This window comes from Mustela putorius, unplaced genomic scaffold (assembly GCF_011764305.1).
Source record: "Mustela putorius furo isolate JIRA1106 unplaced genomic scaffold, ASM1176430v1.1 tig00000129_pilon_pilon_pilon, whole genome shotgun sequence".
NCBI lineage: Eukaryota > Metazoa > Chordata > Mammalia > Carnivora > Mustelidae > Mustela > Mustela putorius.
Genome location: NW_025421290.1, coordinates 51,241,142 through 51,249,514, shown reverse-complemented (window position 1 = coordinate 51,249,514; position 8,373 = coordinate 51,241,142). Strand labels below are relative to the sequence as shown.

Here is an 8,373-nt window from a genome sequence, read left to right as displayed (position 1 = left end):
ACCTGCCCCGGGCCAGGTGTGAGGGTCTCCTGACCTCAATCCTCTAGCTCCCACAGGCCCAGGGATGCGCAGGGCTGTAGTCTAGGCCATCCTCAGGCCGCGTGGAGGGAGGAGGATGCTCGGGCAGGTCCGTGCGCTCTGCAGAGCATGGAGGGTTATGACCTGGGCCAGGGGTCTCACCCAGCTTTCTTCAAGGCCAGCCCAAGGCACAGGTCCCTCCTGTCCCCCAAGCTAGGCATTTGCTCAGAGGTCGGGACGAGTGTAAGAACACTGGGTTGGTGGTTCCAGGGCCCCAGAGAACTCTGATGGGACTCGGTTCCTGTCAGGAGCCTGGGCAGGAGAGGGGAGGCCCCCCAGGCCTCTAAAGCTGCCCCAGGAGCCCAGTCCTCCAGCAGGCCCACCCCACCCGGCTCCTTTGCGAGGACTCACAGGCCTGGGGCTGGAAGGGCAGGCCTGTTTTTGGAGGGGGTGGGGGGGGTTCTTCTTGAGTTCTAGGCCCTTCCAGAAGCACAAGAGGCGGTCCATGCTGTAAATGCCATGCCAGGCCGGGCCGTGAAGGCAGGGTCCAGTGCTCTGGGACACACAGAAGGACAAGCACGCACGCGCACACACACACACAGGCAGACCCCCCCTCCCCCTCACTAGGACAAGTGGCCCTTTCTGCAGCTGAGTGGGGGTGGCCACACACTTGCCCCTTTGTCCATCATGTCCCAGGCTGCTGTCTGACAGGGAGAGGAAGCAGGGGGGCAGGGGCTGTGTGTGGGGAGGTCCAGCCTGGACACTGGCACTGGGGAACAAGGGTCTGGTGTGAGGGTCACCGAAGAGACCAGTGAGCATGGCCGAGACAACAGTGTTTATTTCCAGCCCCCCTGCCAGCACCTTCCCTGGGGCTCTTGTCCTAATGGGGGAAACGGAAGCTCTGGAGGACGGGGGAGGCCAAGGGCAGACGCTCAGGCCCTTCATGCAACCGAGGCAGGCGGGGATGCCGGCCGCTCGGCCCAGAGCTGGCAGCCAGGGCTGCTGCCCTCTGTCCCGGATGCGCCCCCCGTGCCCCTGGCACTCCTGTGAGGGGCAGAGGCACCCAAGCAGCCCCGGGGCTGGCCAGCCGGGGTTCCAACAGCTCTGAGAGGGCTGGGTGGGTTACCTGAGGCACTTCACCATCCCCCTCAGGGTCCTGGCCGCGTGGGCGCTGTTCTCACCAACACGCCAGGGCTCTGGCTGGACTGGGGCCACGGAAGGCACTTCCAGCTGCGAGAGAAGCGCGGCAGAGGAGCAGGGCTGCCAAGGGCCCCCTCCCTTCCATGGGAGGGGGTACAGGGCACCCCCACTTGGCCTGCAGGGCACCTCACGGGGACAGGGATGGGGGTGTGCTCAGGCCTGAGGCCACCTAGAAAGCCTACCTCTCCCGCCCCCAGCCGGGCACAATCAGCTCTGGGGGCCCCCAGTCCCGGTGGTCCTCCTCCTCCTGGCTCCAGCCCTGCTCCCTGCCAGTTTGGGGCTACCTGGGAAGTGGTCAGACCCGGGCCCCACCACCTATAGCCCTTGGTCTCAACAACCAGAAGAGCAGGAGACTCTGTAGCAAGAGAGCAGCAGCGGGGGGTGGGGGCGTCCAGCAGGCTGATGGGCCGGAGGCTTTCCTCTCCAGAGAGGCTGCAGGGAGGGAACCAGGCTGTGGGAGGCCCTGCCCCGCCCGCTGCAGGCCCCAAGGTCCGTCTAAAGGCAGGCCCAGCAGGCTCACCGACCATATAAGGCGGCCTGTGGCCAGCTCCCCGCTCCCCGCAGCTCCTGGCAGGAGGCCCACTAGCCCGGGGTCTTGGTAGCAAAGGTCAGGTAGCCCGTGTGGCCCACAGCCTCCTTCATGGGCGTCCCGCTGCGGAAGGGGTGCACGTCGGGGTGCGGGTGGGCCCCCAGGTCGGGCGCGGGCAGGCTGACCGTGCGCACGTTGAACACCTGCGGCAGGACCTCCAGCGTGCTGAGCTCCGAGAAGCCGCGGGCGGCCAGCGCCTGGCAGGTCCGCTGCACTTGCTCGATGCACGGCGAGAAGGAGCAGAAGCGCCCACCTGTGGGGAGCCAGGCTTGGGGTTGGAGGGCTGGGGGTGGCAGGGGGGAGGCCGGGCCCCCCACTGTCCCCGGGGCAGCGGGGGTGAGGGGGGCAGGGGTGGGCCCAGACCACGGTGGGGCCGCAGCTCCCCTGGAGCTGCGTACAAGGGACCGCTTAGAGCGAGCCCACGACCCTGATTCCGTCTGGACTTGGGCACCGCTACCCTCCACTTCCACAAGGAAGCCAAGGCCTGGGGCCGGGAGGAACCACCCATCAGGGGTCAGGGCGGAACCTCTGCCTGGCAGCCGCCAGATCACCCTCCCAGAACAGATCCAGCCATGCAGTGCGGCAGCAGCGGGGGAAGGGGTTCACAGGCGGTGGGAGCTGCTGCTGTCATGGGAAATTAGAGGCTGTCACCTGCTCGGGGGAACAGGAGGCGCCTACTCCGAGCGGAGCCTGACGGCCGAGGATGACAGGGTGCAGGCGGAGCTGACAGCCCTTCCTGCCTCCTCCCACCACGGCCCACCCGCGGTGTCCCTCAGCCTGGCCCAGGGCCAGCCCACATCCCTCTCCTAGCAGGGAGGGTGTGGGGAAGCTGCGGCGGGGACAGGGACGTGGCCGGGTGAGTCCTCAAATGGCCCGGAGGCCTGGTCAGCCACACCTGGGGACAGAGACACCCCCCGCCCCCGACAGGTCTTCAAGAAGGTGTGGGCCTGGAGGAGGCACGAGCAGTCTGAAGCCAACCCAGGGAGGGCGCAGGGTCATCCCCAAGAAGGAACCCGACCCAATGCGTACCACCAGGAAAACAGGCCCCACCAGGCGAGGGCCCAAGCTTGCGGGCCAGCCCAAGTTCCACAGAGCCTGGGGACGGCCCTTCGTGGGGGTCTGCACAGAGCAGGCAGGGGAGCCACTGGAAAATGCAAGGCCCACAAGTAAGTTGGGAGCCTCTGGGACCAACAAGATCAGACACAGCAAGAGCCCAAAGGAGGGAGCTTAGAGGAGCTTGGGGGATGGGGACGATAGATGGCACCCAGGGCCAGCCACCAGGAAGGAAGCTTCGTGACAGGAAGAAGGCCCAAGAGTGTGACCCCCTGGGCTTGGCCCAGGCTGGGCAGCTGGCTCCAGCCTCCATGGGACTGGGACCCGGGACTATGGTGCCTGAGGGCAAAGCTGGAAGGCATGCAGGTGTGGGGAAGCGAGGCCCACCTTGGCAAAACCCAGGGTCACGGTCACAACAGGGGACCCCCTGGGAACCGTTGCCTGGAGCCCCTCACTCGTGAAGCCGCGCCTTGGCACCTCTTTCGGAGGGGCGGCCCTTCCCCGGGGGCCCCCTGGGCTCCCCCCCTGCTCTCCTGGCTGCACTACTCAGCAGGGAGGAGGGAAGGGGCCCTGCCTGGGCCGGCTCCTTCTCCAGAAAAGGGAAAAACCCAGGGCCTCACCAGCTCCTCCCTGGCAAAGAGCCAACCTTCCCGCCTCCACATCCAGCATCTTCCCTAAAAGGGGCCGTCAGCCGGCTTGTGGCTGGGGGGAAGGGAGACTCTACTGGCAAGGGCTGGGGTCAGGGGCTGACCTCCAACCCCTGAGATGTTCCCTGGCATGGGCCCCACATCTCACCGAGGTGGAGCTGCCACATTCCCCGGCAGACTCAGACCTCACGTCCGCGCGAGAGTGGGACAAGGCCAAGGGGCAGGGTCAGCCGGGGCTGCCTTCTCCCCGACCCTACTCCTTCCAACCTCCCCTCTCATGGGCTGACCTCAATGTTGAGTCCTCAGCCAGCCTGACCCACCCCTATTTTGGGCCAAAAGGGGCCCTGGCCTGGCCAGGCTGCGTGGCCTGGTGGTTTCTGACCCCTCTGGACTTCAGGTGGCCCAAGGCCCAGCCCAAGAGCTTAGCCCCTGGGCCGCACCGGAGCCCGCACTGTACCTTCCACCTTGAGGGCGTCCCAGGCATGGCCCACGGCCTCCCAAGGAGATGGGATGTCCAGGAAAACCGCATCTGCCACCTGGGTCACGCCGAAGCCGCTGCGGCACACGTCGTGGTTGCGCACCGTCACCCAGCGGCCCACCCGATGCTCCTGGAACTCCTCCCGGGCCTTCTCCGCGCGCTGCTGGTGAAACTCCACCGTGTGCAGGTGGCCCGTGGGCGCGATGGTGCGGATGATGGCGTGGGACACGGAGCCACTGCCAGTGCCTGACGGGACGGCACGCATGTCAGGCGGGCCTGCTGGGGACACTCGAAAGAACTCCACCCTCACCCTGAAAGACCCACACAGGCCCCGCGGGGACAGACGATCCCAGTTACTTGGGGGCATTGCTCCCAGAGCGGCCCGTCAGGTCCCGGCCGCCTAGAGTCTGGTTAGCTGGGGCTGCACCAGGGCTGGGTGGGGACAGGAGCTGGGGTTTATTTCTTGAGTCTGCCCTGGGCCTGGGGGGGCGGGGAGTGGCAGCCCTACCCAATCCCACGCCAGAGGCAGGGTCTGGACAGAGTGGACAGGGCAGCGCGGGCCTGTCCCGTACCCTCCACCCGGTGGCGGGTCCCCAGCCCCTTCCCCCAGCTCCTGGCCCGCTCAGGCCGCCCATCCCTCTGCCCCTCACCCACGTCCGCCACACAGGGGCAGCGCTGTCCTCCTCCCCGCGGCCTCACGGCAATGAGCTGGGACACGGCAACCACCTGGCGACACGGCGCCAGTCTTCCCCGCCACCGTGCCCTGGTTCTCTTCCACCTGTTCTGGCCACTCCTTAGCTGCCTTCAGCCACCCCTCAGCTTGGACTTCCTACCTGGCAGCCCCCAGCGGGGCTACGGCCCCACCCCCACAATGACCCCCCCCCCCCGTGGTTTCAGATGCCAGCCTTGATGAACACGCTGCAAGGCCATGTCCCTGCCCTCCAGACTCCTACCCAGTGTCCAGTGCACACGCCTCCCCCACCCTGCCCCAAACAGCTGACCGGCACTCAGCAGGAGCAAGAGCAAACCTGGGCCCGCTCCAATCCCAAACCCCTCCCTGTCAAGCCTTCCCAGCCCAGTCAAAGTCGCCCAGAGCTCAGCCAGACACCCCGAAGCGCGCTCGGTGCCCCTCTCCACCCAGCATTCAACCCACTAGTCACTCGTGTCTCCCCTCACTCCCACCCTGCCACCCCGCTGCCTGGGGTGACCACCACCAGCTGGCCCGGCCGCCCTCTATCCCGCCTCAAACACAGCACAGGGTCTCTTCACCTCAGTCACACCTGCCTTCCCCGCCCCACACCATGCAGGGTCCGACCCCTAATGGCCGTCTGACCTCACTGCCTGCTCTGGCCACTCGGGCCTCCTTGCTGGGCCCGCACTTGGCATGGCTCGCCCGTAGGGAGACGCTCTCCCTCGGCTCTTGGCAGTGCCTCCTCATCATTCCCAGCTGAACATCTTGTCAGAAGTTTTCCCCGACCAAACCAGCTGGAGGGACCCCTGGGAGTCGCCCTCAAACGTGCAGCCTTACGACAATCAACTCAGCACTGAAATGGTGACACTGGGCTGACTCCCTGCTCGGGGAAGCAGAAACCCGACCTGTGCTACTCAGGGCCGGACCCACAGTTCCTAGACCAGGGGCCGGCACAGCAGAGCCCAGAAGCATGCCCACCGCACACACACAGTAGCAGGGGGTGGCACCGTCTTGCAGTCCTACTGTCCTGCCGCCACCATCACCCCAGGTCCCCTGCGGATGAGCAGATGGCCACTGCCCAGCCCCTGCCCACCCTCTGACCCTTCCCATTTCAGAGTGTTTGGCTGGGCAACAGGAACCATCCAATTGTCCACATGCAGAAGGGCGAGATGGCCTCGAGTCCTCAGAAAGTTGGAAAGTTGGTGGAAACTTCGTGACCTTGGAGCCCAGCTGCGCAGCCCATGTCGAACGTGCTGGAAATCTAGGTGCACGCGTGCCTGGGCTGTTCCTGGCTGCGGTGTATGCTTCAATCTCCGTCCTAGCTGGTCCCATTGCCCATGTGTATGTATGTGTGTGTAAGGGCCAAGACGGACCTCAGGCCCCGGACTTGGTACAGTGCTGCCGGCCGAGGATGAGCTTGAGGCAGTCTCCCTACCTACAATGAGCACCTCAGAGCAGCTCTGGCCTCCCTCCGGGAAGGGGTGGTTAGGGACTGCTAGGCCAGGCGCTCCCTGCTCTTCTGTCAGCAAAGAGGTAGGCAACGGCAGTCGGCAGCCAGGCCAGAGCCGAGAGGCACTCTGGCCCTGCCCCACCAAGGCAGGCAGGACCCTCACCGAACACCAGCTCCTGGCGGAGAAAGCGCTGGTCCTGCCCCATCAACTCTCATTCAGGTCACAGCGTCAGCCTCCTAACCAGTTCCACCCCGTCTCACTCCCTGCAGTTAGCCCCCCAGAGACTTCCTGCAAGAGACAGGCGGAGCACCCACAACCGTCCTCAGGAAGGGCAGGCTGGAGGCTGTCTCGATGCTGGGTCGGATCTCCATGTTCACGTCACTTTTCTAGAAACAGAACTGAGGTAGCCCACAGAACTCACCGGATTCACAGACCACAGAGCCAGGCCGGAGCTCCAGCATCATGGTGAGCAGAGCAATGTCGGTGGAGTAGAGGATCTGCGTGCGGTGTGGCAGGTTCAGGGTCCAGAGCTCAGGCGTGGGGTGCAGCACATACACCCAGCCACCGCGGCCACAGGTCACCTTGGAGCCGAAGGGGCGGCCGATGAGGTCTACGGAGTGCCGCAGGACACCATGCCGGGTCTGGGTCTGTGCCCCACGCTGCACGCGCACTGCTACCATTGCACCATGGCCCAGCGACAGGATGGCCGTGTCACCCTCTTTGATCAGCTCCTCATAGGCCACGAAGCTCATGGTGTTGCGACCGGGCAGGTGGCTGGGACCTGGGAGGAAGCGGGTCGACGTGAGTGCGCAAAGGTGCCGGGAGGGTGCACCTGGAATCTGGGCGAGGGCTGTGAGGCCCAGAGCCCCGCGGTGCGAGTGGGGCGGCTGCCTCGGTCCCTGGCTGCACCCTGGCTGGACAGGTTAAACCCTCCTCGGTCTGGGTCACGAGGCCCAAGTCACCGGCCCTAATCACAGAGGGAGGAACGGAAGCGGGGCCACGGCGGAGGACGGGCCCAAGGTTTCCCACCAAGCAAGGGCCGGAGCCCAGCCGACTGGCTGCCATGCTCCGGGGGCGAGATGAGGGCCCGGCCGCCGCGGGGCAGCGGCCGCTGGTCTGCGCGGTCACCTCCAGGCCGGGCTCCATTCCGCGAAGCCCCCCTCCCTGTCTCCCCCCAAGCGGGCTCTCAGGGGGATGCAGGAGCCGTCAGGGCGCCCCGGGAGGGGTCGGGGTGCGTCAGGCCGGGTCGGCACCCGGCGGGGGCGGCCGGAGCACAGTCTCACCCGCCTCGCGCGGCGGGGGCCGCTCCCGGACGCTCCGCACGTGCCGCCGCGACGGCGGCTCCACGCTTCCGGCTCCGGCCCGGCGCCCGCCGATGACGTCACGGAGCCCCGCCCCCCGCGCCCCCGCCCCCCTCGCGGGACGCCGGGACCCGCGGGCAGCCCCGCCCGGCCGCCGAGCGCGCCTCCTGGGCGCCTTTCCGTCCGCGGCGGCTTCCCTGTTTACACAAGCTCGTGCGGGGACCCTCGGGGGGCTGCAGCGTCCCCGCGGCCGGGCTGCCGTGGGCGGGCACCGGGGCTGGGCTTCCCGGCGAGGCCGGCCCTCGCTAGCTGCCCAGGCGCGTCGAGGCGCTTTGCCTCGGCCGTGGTGCCCGCGGGACCGCCCTGGGAGCCCCTCGGACCGGGCCCCGGGGTGGACTCCGGAAAGTGGCGTTGCAGACCGGTGGGTTGTCCGGGAAGGTGTCCCGACGGCCTTAGGCCGGGCCCGGGCTCCCCCGCGGGCACGTCCTCCACTGCAGCGAAGCCGTGGGGCAGGGGCAGGGGCAGGGGAGGGGCAGGTCGGTGGTGCCGAGACGCAGGAGCTGGGTTCGCGCTGGGGTCCCGGAGGCCCAGGCGAGCGGCCTGAGCGGGGGCTGGGGGCTGGGCAGCGGGAAGGCGAGGGCCAGAAAAGGGAAGCGCAGCCCTGTTCTGTCTCAGCCCGGCTGACTCAGAGCCAGCTCCTCGGTGGACAGTGGGGGAGGGAGCACGACGGGGCCGCGGGACGCCTTTCTGCGTCTCCCAGCTTCCAGCAGCCAGGCCTTGGCCTGTTGGCCTGAAAGGGATAGAGACTCTCCCGCCGACCCCTGCTACCCAGAGGCTGAGTCAGGGCTTAAACCAGGGCCAGCTAGCAATGACCCCCGGGCCACACCCCAGGCCCACATAGCTCCTGCCTGGCAAAATGGGAGTGGCCAGGCCTGCCAGAGGGTC

The 8,373-nt window shown here is 67.2% G+C and overlaps 1 protein-coding gene across 2 annotated transcripts; it reads right to left on the bottom strand.

Annotated features, from left to right (window-relative positions):
* Nucleotides 1-838: 838 nt before the first annotated feature.
* TRMT61A (tRNA methyltransferase 61A) lies at nt 839-7,536 on the bottom strand. 2 transcript variants are annotated; one of them, XM_045074268.1, is made up of 4 exons: nt 7,411-7,536; nt 6,549-6,908; nt 3,965-4,231; nt 839-2,060 (listed from the first exon to the last, which is right to left on the bottom strand). In XM_045074268.1, the coding sequence occupies exons 2-4, from the start codon at nt 6,877-6,879 to the stop codon at nt 1,801-1,803; spliced, it is 858 nt and encodes a 285-aa protein (XP_044930203.1). In that variant the 5' UTR covers nt 6,880-6,908; nt 7,411-7,536; the 3' UTR covers nt 839-1,800. The 2 variants fall into 2 exon arrangements, with proteins under 2 accessions (XP_044930203.1, XP_004754686.1); XM_004754629.2 differs by lacking the exon at nt 7,411-7,536 and adding an exon at nt 7,256-7,393.
* Between the last annotated feature and the right edge of the window lie 837 nt (nt 7,537-8,373).

Bases quoted from the DNA above. Each gene is read 5' to 3' on its own strand.
- TRMT61A (XM_045074268.1), bottom strand. From the start codon at position 6,879: ATGAGCTTCGTGGCCTATGAGGAGCTGATCAAAGAGGGTGACACGGCC. The intron at 4,232-6,548 runs GTGAGTTCTGTG...CCGTCCCGTCAG, and splicing joins CTCTGTGGTCTGTGAATCCG to GCACTGGCAGTGGCTCCGTG. The intron at 2,061-3,964 runs GTACAGTGCGGG...GGCTCCCCACAG, and splicing joins GGACGCCCTCAAGGTGGAAG to GTGGGCGCTTCTGCTCCTTC.